The sequence below is a fragment of the Neoarius graeffei genome, chromosome 17 (genome assembly GCF_027579695.1).
Source record: "Neoarius graeffei isolate fNeoGra1 chromosome 17, fNeoGra1.pri, whole genome shotgun sequence".
NCBI classification, from domain to species: domain Eukaryota; kingdom Metazoa; phylum Chordata; class Actinopteri; order Siluriformes; family Ariidae; genus Neoarius; species Neoarius graeffei.
Window position 1 is genome coordinate 67624658 of NC_083585.1, and position 24452 is coordinate 67649109.

Here is a 24452-nt window from a genome sequence, read left to right on the forward strand (position 1 = left end):
TGAAAATCAAAACTCAAAAGTAAAAGTCACAACACCACCACCACCCAAATCAACTGGAAAAGCCAAAGGCAGCAGTTTCGCCACCTCTGTTGCTCAGGTGTCACACCAGAGTGACATGCCCAACCAATCCAGTCAGGATGCTGGAAATCAGTGCTTGTTTTGCAGCAAAAGCCACATACTTGACAAGTGCACTGCATTCAGAAAGAAACCAAACAAAGAAAAAATTGAATTTTTAAAAGAACAAAGGCGTGTGCTTTGGATGCTTGACAAAAGGGCACATGAGCAAGAACTGTGAGGAATGCCTAACCTGCCTCACCTGTAGTAAAAACCACCCAACAATACTGCACATAGAACCAAAACCTCAGACCACCCCAGCTGACCATGAAACACAAACAGTCACAAACGCACTTGTGTCCTTGGACTCTGAAAGCTATACTGGGGCCGGTTCTAAAGAATGCTCACTGTCTGTTCTGCCAGTCAAAGTAAAAGTAAACAAAAGAACAAAAGTAATTGAGACATACACTTTTTTGGACCCAGGCAGCTCAGCAACATTTTGTACCGAGTCTCTAATGGCCCAGCTGAACGCACCGGGACAAAGAATGGACATACTGCTGAAGACGATGGGGCAAGAGAAGTCTGTGAGTAGCTATAAGATCTCTGGCTTGGAAGCAGCTGCTTTAAAAGACAACAACATTTTGAGACTACCAGATGTGTACACTCAAAAGTCAATCCCTGTCACCAGAGACAACATACCCAAGACAGAGGACCTCAGAAAATGGCCTTACTGTACTTGCAAGAAGTGGAACTCACACCAATTGATGCAAGTATTGGGCTGTTGATTGGTGCAAATGTGCCTAAAGCGCTAGAACCTTGGAAAATCGTCAACAGTGAGGGTAATGGGCCCTACGCTGTCCAGACGTGCCTTGGATGGGTCATCAACGGCCCACTTGGACATGAAGAAGATGGCGATGTTCATGACACAACTTCTGTGCAGGTGAATCGCATCTCTTTAGGAAAGCTGGAAGAAATGTTAATTAGGCAGTATAATCAAGATTTTGTGGAACAGCAATGCGATGAACATGCTGAAATGTCTGTGGAGGACAAACAGTTTATGGAAATAATGTCAAGCTCAGCAACACTTACCAATGGTCATTACTACCTGAAGCTGCCATTCCATGACTCCAATGTAGTGATGCCCAACAACAAACAAGTTGCCCAGCAGAGGGCACAACACCTGCTGAAAAAGTTCAAGAGGGACCATTAATTTTTTGAGGAGTACAAAAGCTTCATGAATGATGTGAATTTGGAAGGATACTCAGAGATCATACCACAAGATCAGCTAAGCCATGAAGAAGGGGGGGCGTGGTTTTTGCCACATCATGGTGTCTACCACCCCCACAAGAAGACATTACGCATGGTGTTCGATTGTGCCTCAACTTTTGCTGGAACCTCATTGAACAAACAGCTGCTCCAAGGGCCCGACTTAACAAACACCCTGTTAGGTGTGCTCATACGCTTTTGTCAGGGTCCAATAGCCCTAATGACTGACGTTAAAGGGATGTTTCATCAAGTCAGAGTAGCTAAAGAGCATGTGAATTACTTGCGCTTTCTATGGTGGCCTGACGGTGACCTTACCAAAGACCTTGCTGAGCACAGGATGTTGGTCCACATCTTCGGAGCGGTGTCCTCCCCCAGCTGTGCTACATATGCCCTGCTAAAAACTGCTGAGGATAATGAACATCTATATCCAGAGGAGGTCATTAACACCATCAGAAATAATTTTTATGTCGATGATGCCCTCAAGTCAGTTCATTCAGTTGGACAAGCCACCTCTCTCTATCAGCAACTTACTGAGGTATGTGCAAAAAGGAGGGTTCAAACTCAATAAGTGGATATGCAACGACCGCTCTGTTATCTCTCAGATCCCTGAAGCAGATCAAGCCAGTGGAGTGAAGATACTTGACCTAAGCCGAGACCAGCTGCCTATGGAAAGGGCCCTTGGGGTCCAGTGGGATGTTGAACAAGACGCCTTCACCTTCAGCATCCTAAACAAGCACAAGCCACTGACAAGGCGTGGAATTCTGTCAAGTGTGAGCTCCATTTATGATCCACTGGGGTTCTTAAGCCCAGTGATCCTCCCTGCAAAGCAGATTCTGCAGCATCTGTGCAAGATGAAGTTGGCGTGGGATGAGGTAATACCACCAGAGATGGCACAAGCATGGCAAAGGTGGGTGGATGATTTAGTTCTGTTACACTCATTCAGTGTCAGAAGATGTTTCACACCTAGTGGTTTCGGAATGATAAAAATGGCACAGCTGCATCACTTTTGTGATGCCAGCGAAGTTGGATTTGGTGCTGTATCATACTTATGGCTAACTAACAGCGAAGAGGAAGTGTGTGTTGCTTTTGTTATAGGCAAAGCAAAGGTGGCGCCACTCAAACAAGTCACCATACCTCGCTTGGAACTGGCTGCAGCCGTCATTGCTGTGCACCTGGACAAGATGCTGTCAAAACAGCTGGAGCTCTACCTCAGTGAGTCAGTCTTTTGGTCCGACAGCATGACTGTCCTAAAATACATTGCCAATACCACCACTTGCTTTAAAACATGTGGCCAATAGAGTTTCCATCATAAGCTCACTGTCTAATGTCCATCAGTGGAGACATGTTGGCTCTAAGTTGAATCCTGCAGATGCAGCGTCGCGAGGCATTAAAGTTGATGCTTTCCTGAAGTCCTCAACCTGGATCACTGGTCATGACTTTCTCAGAAAAGCTGAGTGTGAGTGGCCTGCAAGCGTGGACGAAGCATCGCTGCATCTGGATGCTGACACAGAGGTGAGAGAGGAGGTCCTTTCCTTTGCAGCACAAGCTGAAGAGGTATGTCCCACCACTAAGCTGCTGATGTATTTCTCTAGCTGGACAAGGCTCAAGAGAGCCGTGGCATGGATTATGAAACTGAAAGAAAAGCTAAGACTAAAGATAAAACAGAATATACAATGTGGAGATCAAACTTGTGCTAAACAGGAAAAGAAAACAAACTACTCACCACTCACAGCTGATGATCTGCTCTTAGCAGAGAAGGCGATAGTGAGCTTTGTGCAAAAGCAACATTACTCCAGTGAACTGGCTGCACTGAGATCTGGTGGTGTGAAGAAGTCCAGTCACCTATACAAACTTGACCCCATTGTCACTGATGATGTGCTGAGAGTGGGTGGTAGGCTGAGCAGGTCCGCTTTACCGGAGGAAACAAAACACCCTGCAATACTGCCAAAAGAAAGCCATGTCTCAAAGCTCATTCTTCAACATGTGCACAATAAAGTTGGTCACAGGGGAAGAAATCATATGCTCTCCACCCTACGACGTCAATACTGGATTCCCCATGCAAATGCAGCAGCCAGAAAGATCATCAGTGATTGTGTGGTGTGCCAAAAACAGCGCCAAAGACTAGATGAGCAGAAAATGTCTGATCTTCCTGTTGACAGAGTGTCTGCTGATTCCCCACCATTCACATATGTTGGCCTAGACTATTTTGGGCCAATAGAAGTAAAGAATGGCAGAAGCCTAGTTAAAAGATATGGAGCCCTTTTTACTTGCCTAACCTGCCAAGCAGTACACCTGGAGGTGGCGCATTCTCTCAATACAGATTCCTGTATAAACGCCATCAGGAGGTTCATCTGCCGCAGAGGCCAAGTCAAAGAAATCCGGTCGGATAATAGAACCAACTTTGTCAGCACAAACCGTGAGTTGAAACAAGCCATTGCAGAATTGAATCAAAGTAAAATTCAGAACAGTTTGATACAGGATGGAATTAAATCGACATTTAACCCCCCATACGGGGCCCACCATGGTGGCGTATGGGAACGCTTGGTGCAGGTTGTGAAAAGATTGTTGTGCTCTGTAACTAACCAACTAGTCCTAGATGATGAAGCCTTGCAGACAGTCTTCTGTGAAGTGGAGGCCATACTGAATGACCGTCCAATCACCACCTCCTCTGACGATCCCAATGACCTCGAGGTCTTGACTCCTAACCACCTGCTCCAGCTGAAAGATAAACCCATCTTGCCACCAGGTTTATTCAAGAAGGAAGACCTGTATGCTTGGAGACGCTGGAGACAAGTGCAATACATTGCTGACCTCTTTTGGAAGAGGTGGATGAATGAGTACCTACCTCAACTGCAAGAGAGACAGAAGTGGAGCAAGGCTCACAGAAACTTCACAGTTGGCGATGTCGTGTTCGTGGTGGAAGTGTCTGCACCTAGAAGTTCGTGGCCCATTGGACGCATCACTGACACCATGGCAGACTCCAAAGGGTGCGTTCGACGTGTCCGTGTCAAGACACAGGCCAATGAGTTGGAAAAACCCATCAACAAGATCTGCCTCCTGGTGGGGGTAGTTTAAGGGGCAACAGTGAATGTTTGCCTCCAACTGAGTCATGTTCTGGAACCTCTGACTCTACATATTACAGATGCTCACTCACTGATCTATGTGATGCTGCATTAGGCGTCATAACCTTTTTTCTGAACACATGCATACAGTCCATTGCACATTAACACAAGCGCACAGACCATTGCATACACTTGGAGCCTTTTTCCATTCAAGAAGATGATTTTTTGGACTGAAAACCTTTTTTTTTGATGCACTTGACTATGAACTTAAATACCACTTGGAAAAAAAATGCAGAAAAAAATTTTTAAATTATGATACCTGAATTGTAAATATGTAAATAGTATTGTTGTATTGTATGTAAGCTTACGTTATTATTGTAGTTGTAATGGCCATTCTCTTGTAAATGTTGTATATAGACTTGTAATTACTTGTTGTACAAGAATTAGGGGCCGGAATGTCATGGCCATTTCTGTTTTTTGTTAAGTTCACTATGACCTGTGATTTGGAAACACCTACCTAGGCGCAGGTGTAAGTATTTAGGTCACGCCCGCCTCTTTAATTTAGTTTGGAAGCAATGTTGGGCGGCGTGACATGGTTTTGGGGAGATAAAAGATTTTTACCACACACACACACACACACTAAATGAACTAAAGTATTGGATGAAGAATATGGAAAATTTTTGTTGGAATTATTAGTTAAAGAAAACCTGGACTATTTTGCGTTGGAATAAACTTGGAACCTCTTTTTTGGAAAACTTGTGTTGTGCGTAAACTTGAACCGAAACCATGCCATCCACGGCCTTTAGTTTGGATTTTGGAAATTAAGAAAGGCTGATACAAACCATTTTCCCAACTTTTTGTCCATTGACTCAATTCACCCTCCCCATTGAATAAGCAAGTTTAGAGAAGAGAGTTCCTATTGTTGCACCCATGAAATGGACAGGAATCCGTCTTCAATTTGGCAACTTTATTCGTCCCCGGTGCTGAGTTATTTATTTTTTTTAAAGAGTTTTTCTTTTTCTTGGAGCAGCACGGACTCGCGCAGTATCGTGTACACGCACATGTCAATAAAAAAAAAAAAAAAAAAACTCACTGGTTGAACCTTGACCTGCAACACGGCTGTGCGCAGAGTGATGACGTAAGCAAACCATAAATCAAAGTGAAATTATAAAGTGTGTGAATAAATTAAAATGAATAATGAAATTAAAATATACTATTGTACATACTTCAAAAAAATAAATCTATACACTTAAAGGTATGAAATATTTCCTGGTTACAACACCCTCCCCCACTAAAAAAAATGTTGCCTAACATTTTCCTATTCTCTTCTATCCAACTATAACTAACAACATGCATCAACAACAGAACACGTGGTGAAATGTCAGTAAACAGGTCAGCATTCAACAAACTACACATCACAGGATTAGGGTCTGCCTTCACTATTCAGTGTCTCTGTTTCTCCATCTTTTCATCAATGTCCATGGCAATAATACAAGACTAAGTGTTCATAGCCCTTTAGTATTGAAGGGTTAGTAGTCCATAAAACTATTGGTGGGCCCCCCAATCTTCACAAAGGGACAAGGAAATTACCACATATACCCAACATTATGCTTCTACACATTTCAATGCCATACACTCCGCTAATTTACCCGAATACATGCACAATAACATTTATTGCTACAATGTATGCCACACTATTCTCTTCTGTTATCTGGTCAGACAGTAACCCGGCTCTGTTTATTATTGCTCGAATAAATGTTCAGATTTCCTGTTTCTATCTTAACAGTAGTGTGTGTATTTTAATACTGAAATGAATGCATCACTATGAACTTAAGCTAACTTATTTTTCTGTAACTTTAACCACTACAATGAAAAGGATACATGAATGATGATCTGGTTTAGGGATCTCGGCTGACTTCTGGGACCCCCTTCACACTGACAGGGCAGGACTTCAGCAGCTCAAGGCTCAGCTGCCCTAGCTGGGCTGTCTGGCTCTCACTGGTCTCTCTCTTTCTCTGTGTCAGCTTCCCTCTGCTCCTCCTCAGACTCAGCAGCAGATGAACCAGTCTCTCTCTCCACACAGCATCCCTCCTCCAGTTGCTCCTCTTCAGGATTCTCCTTCGGTATGATCATCTCCTCACGTCTTTCTCCCAATCTTTCCACCCCCGGGCAGAACTCCTCTGCTTCTGGATTGAGGTTAGGGTTGGCTTGTCTTTCTGCTGTCCAAAAATAATACTCCTCATCACTGGAATTGTCTGTGGCTGTCAGGTGAGCATCACTTTCAGCTTTCTTCTTTCTTCTTGCTGTAAACTTAGCTTTTTTTCCATTTTCTCTCTCTCTCAGATTGGGACCACTGACGTCTGGCTTTTCAACCAGGTAAGGACATGGAAAAAGTAGGTTACGATGTAACACTCGTTTCTTTCCTGCAACTTGCGATGGTTCAACCATATAAACTGGGCTGTCAGGGCCTTTCCTTTCTCTGACGACATAAATCATGTCCTCCCAGTAACTATGCAGCTTCCCTGGACCCCCCCGGGTGTTAGATTTCTTTTTTTTTTTTTTTTTAGATATTTTTTTGGGCTTTTTGCACCTTTATTGGATAGGACAGTGTAGAGACAGGAAATGAGCGGGAGAGAGAGAGACGGGAAGGGATCGGGAAATGACCTCGGGCCGGAATCGAACCCGGGTCGCCCGCATTCATGGTATGGCGCCTTAACCACCTGAGCCACGACGCCCCCGGGTGTTAGATTTCTTAGCAGGACATGATCACCTGGCTCAAGGGTGGAGCTACATGCTTGCCGATTGTAGTTTCTCTGTCCTCTTCTTCCACACTTCCTCATATTTTCCATCGCAATCATGTAGGCTTCTCGCATAGCTTCTCTCCACTTCTCTGCATAGCCTGTGTGTGATTGGCTTTCCTTTTCTCTCCTTTTTGGGAACATTAAATCAACTGGCAGAGTAGGCTCACAGCCAAAGAGAAGGAAAAATTGGGAGAAACCTGTCGATTCATGTACCGTGGAATTATAGGCATGGACCACCTTATTTAAGTGCTCTTTCCACCTTGACTTCTGAGTCCCTTCCAGTGTGCGCAACATACCCAGTAGCGTCCTGTTGAAGCATTCGGCTGGATTGGCTTGGGGATGGTACAGGGAGGTGCGGGAATGGCGAATAGCACAGTAACTTTGGAGCTTGTGAAAGAGATTGTTTTCAAACTCTTTTCCTTGGTCATGGTGTATCTTAAAGGGGAAACCGAAGCACATGATGAAGTCATCAAACAGTTTTTTGGCTGCAGTCTTCTCTGACTTATCCTTGGTTGCATACGCCTGTGCATACTTAGTGAAATGATCCACCACCACGAGGATGTATTCCTCACCTCCCTTACATTTCTCTAAGTGTACATAGTCTATGGATATCATCTCGAATGGTGCATTAGTCTCAATGGTCTGTATTGGTGTCCTAGTTACTCTGTTTGGTTTCTTTCTTTTTAAGCAGCAACACACCTGAGTAACATAGTGCTCCATTTCCTGTCTCATCTTGGGCCAGAAAAAGCGTTCCCTGGCAAGAGAAACCAGATGATCTGCACCTAAGTGTCCCATCTCCTCATGGAGGTGCTTGTAAATAACAGGCTTCAGGGAATCAGGAATGACTAGCTACATCCTGTTTACTGTCTCTCTCCTGAGGATCCTATCTCCATCAACCTGTAGAAGGGGCCACTCTCTGAGGAACACTCTGACAGCTTCACTCTCTGCTAGCTTGTGTTTGTTTCAGGTAGGGGTGTCTTTTTCAGGACCAAGACTCTGTTTATGACTGGGTCTGCATTTTGGGCCACCCTGATGTCTTCCACTGCAAGAGGCTGAATTGGCTCAGAGACACAGGTCCCTTCTGGTAGCGCATCTGCATTACAGGTAACATCAGAGATCCAGTTAACTTCCCCAGTCTTTTCTCTCTCCACGGCTTCTCCAATTAAGTCAGTTACTTCTTGTGTGCACTCCTGTGTGCATTCCTGCCTGATTTCTTCTATCTGCTTTGGTCTTCGTGATAAGAAATCTGCATCTCTATTTACTGATCCAGGCCTGTATTTAAGAGTAAACCTGTAATCGGACAGTTCTGCCACCCAGCGATGTCCCGTTGCATTGAGTTTTGCTGACTTGGTGACATATGTCAGGTGGTTGTTGTCACTATAGACAGTGAAATGAGGTGCATGAAACAGATAATCACGAAAGTGTTCTGTTACTGCCCATTTTAGTGCCATGAACTCCAATTTACCTGAGTGTAACTTGTAGTTTCTCTCTGCCACTGATAGTGTTCTGGATCCATATGCTATTACTGTTGCGGCGATCTGCCACAAGGAGTGCCTGAACGCAGGCTCACATGATTGACAGCTGCCTCCGCCACTTCCTGCTACGCTGAAACGCTGCGCTGAACAGGCAGCCAATCACAACGCTAGTTAGCAGGGCAGCCAATCACAACGCTAGTTAGCAGGGCAGCGGTCGTTCTAGAACGCTAGGCAGAATTAACATTCGGTTTGTAACGAAGCAGCAGCGCAGCAGCTGCAAAGAGAATTCGCTACTAACACAAACTTTACAGCACATCAGGGGAAAAAAGGACAAAAAAGGCTACCGGTAAACCCACTGAACTTATTTATATGCAAACGCTGCGCTCGCAGTAATCCGTGGGCATGAGAAATGTTTGTTCCTTACCTGTGATTGGTTTAATGATTTAAACTTTCTTTATCAGTGGCGTGTAGTAAAAGATCTTCAGTTAAAGTGAACAAACTGCCTGTGAAAGGGCTAATGGTTAAAATGGTTCTTAGTTTAAAACTGTTTTTCTGTTCATTTATATTTGTTCAGCAACATATTACCTGAATTATTAAAAATGGTTAAAATATACCTAATTTACCTTATACATAAATATTTATATATTGTTGCCTAATTAACTTGGGTTTTGTTATAGAAAAACAAGCATTTATTCATACATGCTTTGTTGTAGAAAAACAGGCATTTATTCATACATTTATTTTATGTTTGTATGTTTAAAGGTTTTTCACCTTCTAACTTCGGCTTCAAGCTCCAAGCTTCTAGCTTCTACTTCTGATTCTACCTCTGATTCTACTTCTGATTCTAACGTCAGTTCCACTGAAAACCAATAAAATACAAGAAGAGTGGAATCCTGTGTCCAAGTCCTTCCCTTTCAAGTGTGGGAAACCCTGATGCTCACATACACTTGACAGTGAAAAACCGTTGCACCAGTGGAAACTGACGACTGCCAGACGACTGCCAGTGAATCACCGCTGCACCAGTGCATCAAACCGAAACCAGTGACCAAGAAGCAAGACTCCATTCGTGCCACAACCCAACAGAGAGGGAAGACACTTCACCTGGGGGCCTGGAGGATAAAGCTTAAAGTCATCTGGAAAAAAGAAACGAAATGGCGAAGTCATTAGAAGAACTGAAAACAGAGCGAACCACAGCCAAAAGACTTTTCTCCCGTCTTGCTAACTGCATTGCAAGAACACACTCAGAGATGACTGTGGAGGAGCTAAAGCAAAACTTCAACAAGCTTACAGCAGAAAGCTCGAGACTCATGGAGGCGAACGAAGAGATTGAGGCCGCCTACATGGTAGAAGCAGCCGCAGCCGCTGTAGAGGACCTGGGCGCCGAGAAGAAAGCTGACCTGGAGAAGATAGAGGCATACTGTAAGCAGAGGACTAAAGAAGCAAAGCTCCTAATTCAACAAACACTCTGGGAATCGTATGGGGAGAAAGAGCTGCCCCTTGCCCTATACATCGCTGAAGCTGACTGCAAGAGCGTCTCCTCTGCCCAGCTCGACGTGACTCTGGAGGCATATGAATTCATGCTGAAGCACTTTGAGATGTTGGTGCTGAAGGCCAAAGAAGCGCACCGTGACTGGAACCGCTGGGCTCCCGCTGCAGAGCAAAGAGACTTTGATCACCGCATGGCAGAGCTCGAAGTGCAACTTCCCCAGCTGGTGTCGCGCAAGGCCGCCTTCATCAAAGCTGCAAAAATCAAGACAGAATCTGAAGAGCCCACTGTCCACCGTACAACTCCAGTGCCAGCAATAAAGCTGAAAGCCACAGCCCTTCCAAAGTTTGCTGGCAACCAGCGAAGTTACTACAGGTGGAAGAAGGAGTGGGAAGCTCTACAGAAGCAGGGTGAACCGACAGGGTCTAGAGAGGTCAAGAAATTCCAGCTGCTCGACAGCATCGATGAAAAGGTGGCCAAAAACCTACACCTGTCGACCTACAGCTCCTCAAACGAAATCTTCAGAGTCCTGGATAATCGGTTTGGGAACCAAGCCAACATTGCTCTCGAGATCATTGAAGATCTACAAGCAACTCCTGCAGTCAAAGCCGGCCAGCCGAGAAGAGTCATCGAGCTCATCCAAACAGTGGAAAAAGCTCTCTACGACTTAAATGAACTGGACAATGCCGAGGCCATAAAGAACCCCATTGTGACCAAATCCATTGAGGGCAAGCTTCCAGAAACTTTAAAGAAAGACTGGCTCACCTATGCTGCTGATGTGAGTAACGCTGTGGACCATCACAACCGCTTTGACAAGCTGCTGGCTTACCTAAAGTCACAGGAAGCCATATATGAGCAACTTGACCAACTGAAAGATGGCGTTGAACCTGCCAAGGACAAGACCAAGTTCCTGAAGCAAGCCAGAACAAAAGCAACCAACAGTCCGGCAGTGTCATCCAACGGTGACGCAGCAGGCTGCATCGTCTGTGGTGACCCAAAGCACAGAAGAAAACTGTACTTCTGCAGAAAGTTTAGAACCAACCTAAAGCCATCGGAGAAGAGGGATGCAGCACAACAACTCGGTGCCTGCAAAAGATGCCTCGAAGTCCACACTGGTGAAAGCTGCAAGAAAACCACTTACCTGTGCGGGAATCCAGAATGCAAAGATCAACACCACTTCCTCCTCTGTCCAGTTACCAGACCCCAGTCCCAAAGAACACCCAAGTTCAGTCCAGTGAGGGCTGAGGGCAGAAGACTCACTGAAACCCAGGAGCAGTTCCTCTCCAAACTCACACCAGAGCTGGCACAACAGTGTTGAGATGCCTTCTGCAACATAGCGTCCAGGGCATTCAACTCCAGTGCTGCTGAGAGAGGTCTTCTAGATGAACACTGCCTCACTGAGTACCCAGTCATCCTAATGCTCCTCAATGTCACTGCTAATGACGGACAGAGTGTCGGGACCCTCATCGACCTGGCATCAGACACAAACTACATAACGCACAAAGCTGCAAGCAAGTTGAACCTGAGAAGTGAAGACGTTACACTGGTGGTTCATGGCGTTGGAGGGATGAAGGTGTCTGTTGCAACCAAGCGCTACCTGCTTAAGATACGTGTCAGCACCCCAAGAGGGACACTCAAAGCACACCAACTCATCTGCTATGGACTTGACAAAATAGCAGAAGTCCACAGACATGTCCCGGCGAAAAAACTGCAGAAAATCTTCTCAGACATCTCCCTGGAAGATCTAGCAAGACCAAAGGAGATCCAACTCCTCATCAGCCACAAAGAAGGGCAGCTGGTACCCCAGAAGGTTCGTTCCGTTGGTGACTTGGTGCTCTGGGATGGCCCGCTTGGCAAGACCATTGGAGGCACACACCCGGACCTCTTTGAGGAAGTCACCTTAACGGCCCACACCTCCAAGACTCACTTCGCAAGATCCATGCGCACTGCAGCTGTCATTGGAGACAAACCTGCTGGTTGCATAGCCCAAGTTGCCATGCGAGAGACAGCCAGCCTGCCTTCATTCAACCACTTCAAAGAGGAGAGACGTGTCCTCGAAGAGGATGCCTATGTCGATGACATATTGACTTCCCACAACAACCTCGACCACCTGAAATGCCTCACATCCAACATTGAGCAGATCCTTCAAGCAGGAGGGTTCTTCATGAACCCCTGGATCTACTCGGATCAAAGTGGGAGGAGCGAGTCGAGAGGTGAGAAGATCGAGTCAAACACCATGATCCTGCCAAACCAACTCACCGAAGAGGATAACAAAGCCCTGGGCCTCGGCTACACCGTCGACAATGACAAGTTGCATGTCATGGTTGCAGTGAACTTCTCCAAGAAGAGGAAGAAAATGTGCCTCGGCCAGGACTTGTTGAAAGAACAAGTGAGAGAACAAACCCCCCTTGACCATAAAGGTGACCCTGTGAAAGCAGAAATGTGCGGAGCAGTCTTTGCAGCACGGCTGAAGAATTACTTCCAAAAGCACTGCCGAATCGAGGTCAAGAGGTGGTATCATCTAGTCGACAGCCAGACCATCTTGGGTGCCATACAGCGTGAAAGTTATGGATACCAAACCTTCTACGCAAACAGAGTTGGTGAGATCCAGAGCAGCACTGACATCCGAGATTGGTGGTGGATTCCAGGTGCCGAGAACATTGCGGATATTATCACCCGAGAGGCCAGTCCTGATGACCTAATCGAGAAATCCAAGTGGCAGTCAGGTCCGCAGTTCCTTTAGCTTCCTGAGAGTGAGTGGCCAAAAAAGTCAGCGAAAGATGTTGCTGCACAGGCAAGAGACAACGTCACAAAAATGCAGAAGAAAACATTCACTGCTGTACTCACCCGAAGTCAGCTGAAGACACAAAGCCCAATTGCAGTCCAGGACAAAGCACAATCCAAGTCCAGAAACCTGCCACCAACAGTAGCAGCAGTCCAAAATCTATTGGACGAAAGGCGCTTCAGCAGTCTAAGACGGCTGGTCGGGACGGTTGCATGGATTTGGAGGGCGGCTAAGAAGTTCTTGCGTGCCAAGAGGGGAGATGAAGCAAAGTGGGAGGCAATACCTTCATCTGGCGTCATCACTGTCAGCGAAAGGAAAAACGTGTTCCTGAAACTATGTCTGGCAGCGCAAGAAGGTGTGAACTTCCCAAATACAACTACTGACAGGCTTGTTGTATACAAAGACCAAGTAACTGGGATCCTGATGTGTGGAGGGTGGATACAGGCCTTCAAAGAGGACCATAATGCTGTTCCCCTGCTACCATACCAAGCCTGGGTCTCCACTCTCCTGGCCCGTGAAGCACACAGTGAGGGACATGACGGAGTGGCAGGAACCCTGCTGCGGATGCGAAAGAGAGCCTGGGTGATCAGAGGAAGAATTCTGGCCCAAAAAGTTGTCGACAACTGCATCATCTGCAAGAAGGAAAGAGCAAGAACCTGTCAGCAAATCATGGGTGACTTACCTGAAGAGCGTGTCAATCCAGCTACGCCATTCCAGTTCACATCCATCGACCTGTTCGGACCATATCAAGTGAAGGATGACGTCAGAAGGAGAGCAAGCATGAAAGTATGGGGCGTACTATTCTGCTGCATGTCAAGCCGAGCCATCCATGTCGAACTGGCAAACACTCTAACAACAGAGAGCTTCCTCCTTGCTTACCAGAGGTTCACCTCAATCCGTGGTCATCCGCAGAAGATCTGGTCCGATCCTGGAACAAACTTCATTGGAGCGAAACCTGTCCTGGAAGAAATGTATACTTACCTGAGACAACTGAACAAAGAATCACTTGAAGAGTATGCTGCCAAAAACGGTACCAGCTGGACGTGGAAAATCCTTCCAGCTGACTCACCCCACCGGAACGGTGCGGCCGAAGCTGCTGTCAAGGTCACCAAAAGAGCTCTGCAAAGCCTCGGTGGCGGAGGAGGCCTTACCTTCAGTGAGTTCCTGACAGTGCTTAAGCTAGCTGCTAACCTTGCCAACGAAAGGCCAATCGATGCCAGAGTTCAGAGCCGTGAGGACCGCATCAACTACGTAACCCCAAACACACTGTTGCTTGGCCGAGCCACACAAACTGGAGACTTCAAAACAGTAGACTACACCACCTACCCCTTCAAGAGACTGCGAGAAATGCAAACACAAGTTAGCCACTTCTGGAGGTCCTGGAGCCAACTTGCAGGTCCGAACCTGTTCATCCGCAGCAAGTGGCACACTGCAAAAAGGAATGTTGCCGTTGGAGACATAGTGTGGCTCTGCGACCAAAACGCACTGAGGGGGCAATTCAAGCTTGCAAGAGTGGTCAGCGTGAATGCAGACTCCAAAGGCATTGTCCGGGATGTCCATGTGAAAGTTCCCCTAGGTGGACGTGCTCAAGTGAAGACTCCAAAGCCAACCAAAAGTCCTGGGACCCACAGGGTACCACACTGCATCGGGACGTGCGACGCCTCATCGTCCTCCTCCCAGTGGAGGAACAAGTCAGCAGAGACCAGCTCGCCTGATGGGCGCGATCTTCCCGTGTCGTGCCACACCAAGATCGAGTGGGAGGTGTTGCGGCAATCTGCCACAAGGAGTGCCTGAACGCAGGCTCACATGATTGACAGCTGCCTCCGCCACTTCCTGCTACGCTGAAACGCTGCGCTGAACAGGCAGCCAATCACAACGCTAGTTAGCAGGGCAGCCAATCACAACGCTAGTTAGCAGGGCAGTGGTCGTTCTAGAACGCTAGGCAGAATTAACATTCAGTTTGTAACGAAGCAGCAGCGCAGCAGCTGCAAAGAGAATTCGCTACTAACACAAACTTTACAGCACATCAGGGGAAAAAAGGACAAAAAAGGCTACCGGTAAACCCACTGAACTTATTTATATGCAAACGCTGCGCTCGCAGTAATCCGTGGGCATGAGAAATGTTTGTTCCTTACCTGTGATTGGTTTAATGATTTAAACTTTCTTTATCAGTGGCGTGTAGTAAAAGATCTTCAGTTAAAGTGAACAAACTGCCTGTGAAAGGGCTAATGGTTAAAATGGTTCTTAGTTTAAAACTGTTTTTCTGTTCATTTATATTTGTTCAGCAACATATTACCTGAATTATTAAAAATGGTTAAAATATACCTAATTTACCTTATACATAAATATTTATATATTGTTGCCTAATTAACTTGGGTTTTGTTATAGAAAAACAAGCATTTATTCATACATGCTTTGTTGTAGAAAAACAGGCATTTATTCATACATTTATTTTATGTTTGTATGTTTAAAGGTTTTTCAACTTCTAACTTCGGCTTCAAGCTCCAAGCTTCTAGCTTCTACTTCTGATTCTACCTCTGATTCTACTTCTGATTCTAACGTCAGTTCCACTGAAAACCAATAAAATACAAGAAGAGTGGAATCCTGTGTCCAAGTCCTTCCCTTTCAAGTGTGGGAAACCCTGATGCTCACATACACTTGACAATTACTCTGAGTGCTCCCTCTTGTCACTGATATAAGACTGCACCCAAGCCCTCTTCTGAGGCATTGACGTGCAAGATGAATGGTTTCTCCATGTTTGGATACGCCAACACAGGTGGGTTTGTCAGTTGATCCACTATCTTTTCAAGAACTTCCCTGTGGATTTCTGTCCACTGGACTGGGTGAGATGGTGGAAGTTGAGTAGATCGGCAGCCAGTTCTTTGTTTCTTTTGACGTTTTTCTTTTGCTCAGATTTGGGCTTTGCTAAAAGCTCGTACAAAGGTTTTGCTGTCCTGGAGAAGTCTGGTATATAGGAACTGTAATAGCTGAGGAAACCCATCAGTTTTCTCACCTCACGGACTGTGGCTGGTGTCTCATGTCTGAGGGCCTACACAGCTTCCACCTCCTTGGGATTCATTTTATACCCCTCTGCGGAGATGACTCGACCCACATAACAGACTTCACGTTTGAAAAAAGTCACATTTTTATGGTCTTAACTTGATTCCACACTGTTGCTGCAGTACCCGCCTCACATTTTGGATGTGTTGGTCAAAGCTGTGGCTGAACACCAGTACATCCTCTAGATATGGGACACAAACCTCATCCCTAAGGTCTCCCAAGCATCCTTCCATGTAGCGCAGAAAAGCTGCTGGCGCGTTCGTGAGCCCAAATGGGATTTTGAGCCATTCATAAAGTCCCCACGGTGTTATAAACGTGGTACAGGGTCTGCTTTTCTCACTCATGAAGCCCTGGTGATAGGCCTTTCCCTGGTCTAGGACCGCGAACCAGGAGTTGCCCCCCAGGATTTCCAGGATCTCCTATATTCTGGGAATAAGATGATGGTCAGACAGTGTTTTTCCATTCAGCACTCTGTAGTCTATGTACAAGCGAAGATTTCCATCTCTCTTTCGGACACACACTACAGGCGAAGCGTATGAAGAGCAAGATTTCTGTATCCAGCCACGATTGAGTAAGTCCTGTATGTGTGTTTTCACTTCTTGGTAGAGATGTCAAGGAATTGCATTGTATGTTTTCAGGACAGGGATGTTGTCTTGTAGCTGTATGTCCATCTCTAAATCTTTGATGCACCCTGTGTCCCAATAATCTTTTGCAAAAACATCACACTCCTCTCTGAGCATCTGCTGTACCTGTTGCTGTTGGTCCTCTGACAGATGACTCAGGTCCACAGGTGGATCCCAGGACTCACTTTGTGCGGGTTCACCGAGTTGCTTCACTGGAGGTGCAGTGCTGCTGCTTGATGAGTGAGGTCCCTGTCCCTCCAAAGGCTTTGTTTCCAGGGGGTAGATTGCTTCAACAACATGCAACCAGCCAAGCGTAGTGCAGCCACAGAGTGTGATATCCTTGTCAGTTAGGTTTTCAACAGTCACTGTAATTTTTCTGTCATTTTCTTGCAGAAGGTGAATTAACTGCTCTCTAATAGTTAGTCCTGTGGGCCATGGCGCCTCCTGATTTGGCTCCAACATAGCATGTGAGCCACTTGTCACCCTCTTACTCAGCTGGCTACATTCCACTTCTATGACTTTGTGTTTTGGTATGGTAATGGACCGTCTGCCCAGTTTGGCTATATGGGGACTGCTTTCAGACTTTTGTTCCTTTAAAACAGATAAGACAGCTCTTGCAGTTTTGCACCCTACCCCTAGTGCCAAACAGAGTCTTTGTACCATGTAACCAGGAGGGGTGCAGTCTCTTGATTCACTGTTTACCAGTGTCAGCTCTTGGATCATATTAAATCCGATGATGGGGCATTCAAGGTCATCACGGGCAACCAGAATTGGGACCAGCACTGGTTTGTCACTCATCCCAGACACTGCATTTTTGGACAGGGTAACTTAAATTCCCATCCATCCTTCATAAGGAATATCTGTTCCATTGGCTGCTGAAAGGTCCAGCTCTCCCTCCTCAAGCAGCTCCTTCACTGGTCTCACCTCAACATCTGGCAGACATTTTCTTTTCCACTCTGCTCCCACAATTGACATTTGTGAACCGGTGTCCCACAGCACTGCAGTCTCAACATCACCAAGGGAGGCTCGAACCAGACATCTCTTCTCTACCAGCTTAGCAGTTTGTTGTTGCTTACCAGTGAGAGGTGCTTTCAGGTTGAATTGGTCCACTTTGTTTGTCGTTTCTACAGGATGTACCCGGATTTCAATCCTACTCAAAGTGGCTGAGATCTTTTTAGCCCGACAGCCTGCCACCCAATGTTCAGTGCTGCCACATTTATAACAGTGACTACATCTTCCCTCAGGATTGGACACCTGACACTGCTGACATCGTTTGGTATCCGCTGCCCCTGACTGGGGACAATGGTTCTGACTTGGTTGCTCACCAACTGTCATTGTCTTAGGTCTTGGAGTCTGACTGAGGCTTGCAATCTGAGCAGTGAGGTTCTGGATAGCTTCGTATATCATTAGCCTAATCAGTGATGTGCATGAACGAGTTCAAAAGAACGTGTTCACTGAACACGCTCATTTTTTCATGAATTTTGAACTGAACGCAACACATGTTTTAATAAAGAACTTGAATGTGGATTTGTTCACATTATGTGTCATGAACAGCAGACATCACTGTAAATGAACGTTGGAATTTGTTTTCCCTTGATAACTCGAGTGGCATTTGTTTTCTCTTTTGAAACGCAGCGAGAGAAAGTCTCCCCCTCCTGTATTCTCGCAGCCGGTGCCGCTCAAATCATGTGTCACACCAGACAGAAATGGCTTTGACATTGTGTGCGCAATGCATTGCGGGGAACGTAGTGTCCGGTCAAGAATAGTTGAATAACATACTGGCTTCCGCATTACGTTACCCATGATGAATTGCAGCAGGGCGGGGTAGGCGTAGCAGGCAACGATGAGAGCGAGGAGGAGAATGGGCTGGAGCGAGAGAAGGAGTGTGTGAGAGACCAATGACGAGAGTGAGAAATTTGAGCTAATATATAAATGCAGTTCTAAGCTATAACTAGGGACATGGTGGTTATTATACAGTAGTACAGTAGGTAGTATACATTATAGGGGGTCATTTTAGTTCATGGATACTGTACGCATGCTGTGTGTGTGTGTGTGTGTGTGTGTGTGTGTGTGTGTGTGTGTGTGTGTGTGTGTGTGTGTGTCAGTTTTCAGTTTGTACCAGTGTAACCATGTTCCTGTTTTGAACAGATAGACCACGTCCCCAACACTGAATAGAAATGGTCACCAAATACTGTTTGAAAGTTACCTAAAGTTAACCTAGTTACCTAAAGTTGCATTAAGTTATCTTACAGTTACATCTTAAAATCACTCTATCAACCATAAAGATATGCAGTTTCCTTAAAAATAAAGTTTTTTGTGCCTTTGAGCATCTTGTAACAGTTTTGCCTTCATTCAAGAGTTTTGCTCATTTCATACTCACACATATTATATAATATATATCAAATAATTAATATATATGTATATATTAAACTATATATTATTTACTTCTTTAATTAAATGCTGGTATATTTCATTGCACTAAGTATAGAACTGGTCTACCTTGTCTGTACTGTTGCATGTTTCATCACCTGGTAAGAAACCCACAATTGCAGTGTCATGAGCAAATGTCTACAGTGAACAGTTTCAGAGAACGTATAGTGATTTTCTAGCTCGTGGTCTGAAAAATGTTTTTATTTTCATATTTCACCAAAGGGTGCTCCGGTTTCCCCCACAGTCCAAAGACATGCAGGTTAGGTTAACTGGTGACTCTAAATTGACCGTAGGTGTGAATGTGAGTGTGAATGGTTGTCTGTGTCTATGTGTCAGCCCTGTGATGACCTGGCGACTTGTCCAGGGTGTACCCCGCCTTTCGCCCGTAGTCAGCTGGGATAGGCTCCAGCTCGCCTGCGACCCTGTAGAAGGATAAAGCGGCTAGAGATAATGAGATGAGATGAGATTTCACCAAAAAGTAAAATGAACTGAACTTTGAACTAGTTCAGAATTAAAATTGTGAACTTTGAAAGTGAACTGTTCACTTTGAGCATGTATGAACTGAACTTGAACTAGTTCAGAAAAGGTGTGAACTGGCACAACACTGAGCCTAATAGCATAATTGCCCAAGTCATTTTTTGGCCAAATTGTGATATCTGCCTAACTTTACTCTCCTACCACTGCTGCATCACCCTGCCTTATTGCCTATGTCCTCAGCCTATCAGAAAACATTTTAGAGTCCAAAATCATTATCTGCCTTAGTCATCTCTTTGACTTAGGCATTTTTGACGCTTGTTTTCCGAAAACATTCAAATATGACTTAGGCAATTATGCTATTAGTCTAATGATATGGCTTTGTTACCTTGGTCCACTTTTTCCATCAGCGTGTCATGTTTGCATGTTTCGTTCTCTTTATTCTTGCTTTTTTGGTTGTGTGTATAACATTCCTTTTCAGTGTCCTCATTTCCCTCATTCACTGCTGCCACTTTTATCATTCTTGTCTTTGATGTGGTTGGCAACTTGTTCTTCCTCTCCACTTCCAGGGCATATGCAGCTGTCATTTTCTCCAGAAGGACTTCATCGGATGGCACAGTGGTGTAGTGGTTAGCACGGTCGCCTCACAGCAAGAAGGTTCTGGGTTCGAACCCAGCGGCCATTGAGGGCCTTTCTGTGTGGAGTTTGCATGTTCTCCCTGTATCTGTGTGGGTTTCCTCTGGGTGCTCCAGTTTCCCCCACACTCCAAAGACATGTGGTTAGGTTAATATGGGATGGCCTTGGGCTGAGGTGCCCTTGAGCGAGGCACCTAACTCCCAACTGCTCCCCGGGTGCTGTTAGCATGGCTGCCCACTGCTCTGGGTATGTGTATGTGTTTACTGCTTCAGATGGGTTAACTGCAGAGAGGAAATTTCACATATGTGTGATGAAAAAGCTGTGCTTTCATTCTTTTTTATTGTTGGGTCCTGTAAGTATGGCTTTAAGTCTGTTCAAATGGGGTCATCATGGAGAACACTGATTACTGTTTGGAGGAACTGATTTTGGATCAGCTCTGAGCTGTACTTTAATCCAAACTTAACTCTTTCTGAAGCAAAGATGATTTGCTGTCTCAGGTCCATGGCTCACATCAGAAACTGGATTCGCATTTCCCTAGATTCCTGAACTGTGCGAGTGAGGGAGTGATGCAGCTCTGTAGCATCTTTCTCAATATAATGAGTCCTTAAAATCTGTCTCAGACCTTGTAGTGTCAAATCAGCCCTACTCTCAAGGTAACTTTTCAGCTTTGTTCCTGGGACTATGGCTTGGATGACCTCTTCCACAACTTCCCCCTCATCATATGCTTTCCTCAGCGCCCTTTGGATGTGTCTTTCCAAGCTGGCATATCCCAATTTGCCCTTCTGATTAGGTTCTCCTATTTGTCTCACTATCTTAAACTCTCTTTGGTAGAGTGGGTGGACAAATGTGGGGTTTATTACAGGGACAGTGACTGATTCTGTGCACTTTGGGGCAGAAATGTGCTCAATTTCTTCATCAGGGTTACTGGGTGCAGTATCGCCTTCCCCCAGCAGGTGGTCCTGGTGCCCTGTTTGTTCATCTTCCAGTCCATCATTACTGTCATTCCTCGCTTTTAAATCATCAATTTTGTCCAAGATCTTCAATAATAAGGACATTCCTTCATCCTCTAGTGAAGTAACCTCCTCACTCTCTAACCACTGAAGGATAATCCTCCTCAGCTTGCGGGGTAAGTCTCTGTCACTCCCTGTCACAGTCACACTGAATGCCGCACAAACATCATTTAACTCCCATGCTGACAGCATTAGTAGCTTTTCTTCTATCTCCTCCAGTACACTCTCCCAAGTAGGTGACATTTGTCTTGTACTGGCCATGACAGAACCCCCCCTTTTTTCTTTTTTTTTTTACCTTCACTGTCACTTCTGTGTGGCGCACTGCACTGTGGTCTTACAGCGTTAGCATACTAGCATTAGAGTCCTTGCTCCATGATAAAAAGGGGCTCTTAAACCAGGCGGGAACACCAAATTTATGTTGCACCCATGAAATGGACAGGAATCCGTCTTCGATTTGGCAAATTCTGCATCCCCGGTGCTGTGTTTTTATTTTTTTTTATTTCTTATTTATTTATTTATTATTATTATTTTTTTAGAGTTTTTCTTTTTCTTGGAGCAGCATGGACTCGCACAGTATCGTGTACATGCCCATGTCAATAACAACAAACAAACCTCACAGGTTCAACCTTGACCTGCAACATGGCTGTGCGCAGAGTGATAACTTAAGTGAACTATAAATCAAAGCGAAATTATAAAGTGTGTGAATAAATTAAAATGAATAATGAAGTTAAAATATACTATTGTACATACTTAAAAAAATCTATACACTTAAAGGTATGAAATATTTCCTGGTCGCAACACTATGGCAGGCGGCACAGTGGTGTAGTGGTTAGCACTGTCACCTCACAGCAAGAAGGTTCTGCGTTCAAGCCCAGTGGCTAATGGGGGCCTTTCTGTGTGGAGTTTGCATGTTCTCCCTGTGTCTGTGTGGGTTTCCTTCACAGTCCAAAGACATGCAGGTTAGGCTAATTGGGGGCTCTAAATTGACCGTAGGTGTGAGTGTGAATGGTTGTTTGTCTCTGTCAGCCCTGCAATGACCTGGTGACTTGTCCAGGGTTTACCCCGCCTCTCACCCATAGTCAGCTGGGATAGGCTCCAGCTTGCCTGCAACCCTGCACAGGATAAGCATTTATGGATAATGGATGGATTTCATATGGTTCAATGAAGATGCATTCATTTATGATTTTCAACAAATTGACTGCTCTAGCCAGTCCGATGGTGAGCCTGATATTTATGACATTCTCCAGCTTTCTTGAAAACTCTAATGAAATTATTAACGCTCATGTTCCTCTGAAAAACCATGTCAAGGAAGGAAATCAAACTCAAATCTGAACCTTGGATTTCCCTTCAGTCTTAGAACATCAATCAATTACAAAATCAGATTATCTAGAAAATCTATCAAGATGAGAAATCAGTGCCTGTATGCTAAGTACAAAGTGTAGAGAAATAAGCTAAACCATTTGCCTAGCATAAGTAAAAAAGAAATATTATGAAAATTATTTTATAATCATCAAGTCTAATATAAAAATGCTTGGAATGGGTTCAAGCAAATTGTAACTGAAACCTCAGGCCCACTCAACCATATCCAAAACTGTTACTTCATCCAACAAGGTTCCATCAGATACAAAGGATCTAGCAAATGACTTCAATGTTTATTTTGCAAACAGTGGTAAAAGTATCAGCCAAGCAATACCAAAGGTCAACAAAGCATTTTCAGATTTTCTTGCTTCTCCGACAAGCAACAACTTTCTTCTTAGTCCTCGATGGACACAAGAAATTCAAGACATTTTTCTCGGGCTAAAGTCTGGAAAGTCTTGTGGCCCCTTTAGTATTTCTGTAACACTGTTCAAGATATTAAACTCAATAATCTCAAAGCCTGTGGAGATCCAACATCACTTCTCCTTTACTTCTGGTACTGTTCCTGATTCTTTTAAACTTGCTTGTGTTAGACCTGTGTGTCAGTTTTTATCAAATATTAGAAAAACTCATGTAAAATAGACTGAATACATATCTAGAGAAGTTTGATTTAATATATTCTGGTCAGTTTGGTTTCCGTGCCAACCGTTCTATAGAACATGCACTTTTACTAATCACTGATAAAATCTAAAGAGCAATTGAAGACGGCAAATTTTCTTGTGGTATCGTTCTTTGTCTGAGTAAAGCCTTTGATGATCATGATGATCATGATATTTTGTAAGCAAAGTTATATTCTTAAGGCATCCGTGGGATTTTCCATGATTGGTTTGCCTCATATCTATCAAATACACATCACTTTGTTTCAACAGGTAATATTTCATCCAGCTCTTTACCAATTTCATATGGAGTACCACAGGGTTTGCTTCATGGCCCCCCTTCTATTTCTCTTATACATAAATGATTTTATGAACTGCTCCAATATATTTGATTTTCATCTTTTTGCAGGTGACTCAAATTTATTCCTGGCAGATTCATCTTTAGATTCTCTGGAAGCCAGGGTAAATTCTGAATTAGTCAATATCATCGCATGGCTTTGGGCAAATAAACTCTCTCTGAATGTCGACAAAACAAATTTTGTTCTTTTTTAATCCACCCCAAAAGAAATTGAGCAGAACCATTTCCTGAAAATTAATTATAAGCCGATTAAACAGAAGAACCACATCAGGTATCTTGGAGTAGTTTTCGACTCTCACCTCATCAGGAGGAAACACATCCACCAGTAGAGCAAGAAAATCTCCAGAGGCTTTGGAATTATTGCTGAGCTTCATCACTATGTTTCTCAAAGTATTCTATCTCAGCTGTACTACTCTCTTATTTATTCTTTTTTAATACATGGTGTTACAGTTTGGGGTAATACTTATGAGACTACCCTTTGACCAATAACTGGACTCCAGAAGAAAGCTGTCAGAATTATTAATTTAGCTTCTTTTAATGAACACACCTCCTATTTTTAAAAAGCTGGAGATGATGACATTCTCTCATTTTATAGATTACTCAAACAGTATTTTTACGTTTAAATTTCATTCTAGTTTATTTGCTGCCTGCCTTTGATAACTTTTTGACACTTTTAGCATCAAGGCACAAGTATAAAACTTGACTGGCTTCGAGATCTTCATTTTGTGTTCCTTCAGCCAGAACTAACGATGGCAAGTTTAATATTCGCTTCAAAGCTGCTGCTCTCTGGAACAGTATTGATGAATCTTTCAAGAGTCTTAGCTTCAGCAATTTCAAGCATTCTATTAAAAGTACTATTATCACTTCAGATTAGCATTCCTTTCTCTTTTCCTCACACTGTCATTTCATTTTTCCCTCTT

The 24452-nt window shown here is 44.5% G+C and overlaps 2 protein-coding genes across 2 annotated transcripts in view; both read right to left on the reverse strand.

Moving 5' to 3' along the window:
* LOC132864472 (tripartite motif-containing protein 16-like) overlaps positions 1-24452 on the reverse strand; it is a 37484-nt gene that overhangs the window by 9839 nt on the left and 3193 nt on the right. The gene's annotated exons all lie outside the window — the stretch shown is intronic.
* On the reverse strand, positions 1168-19342 carry LOC132864473 (uncharacterized protein K02A2.6-like). The gene is made up of 2 exons (XM_060897891.1): positions 3044-19342; positions 1168-1237 (listed from the first exon to the last, which is right to left on the reverse strand). The coding sequence occupies exon 1, from the start codon at positions 7976-7978 to the stop codon at positions 6875-6877; it is 1104 nt and encodes a 367-aa protein (XP_060753874.1). The 5' UTR covers positions 7979-19342; the 3' UTR covers positions 1168-1237; positions 3044-6874.

Coding starts and splice junctions, on each gene's coding strand:
- LOC132864473 (XM_060897891.1), bottom strand. CDS start 7,978: ATGGGACACTTAGGTGCAGATCATCTGGTTTCTCTTGCCAGGGAACGC.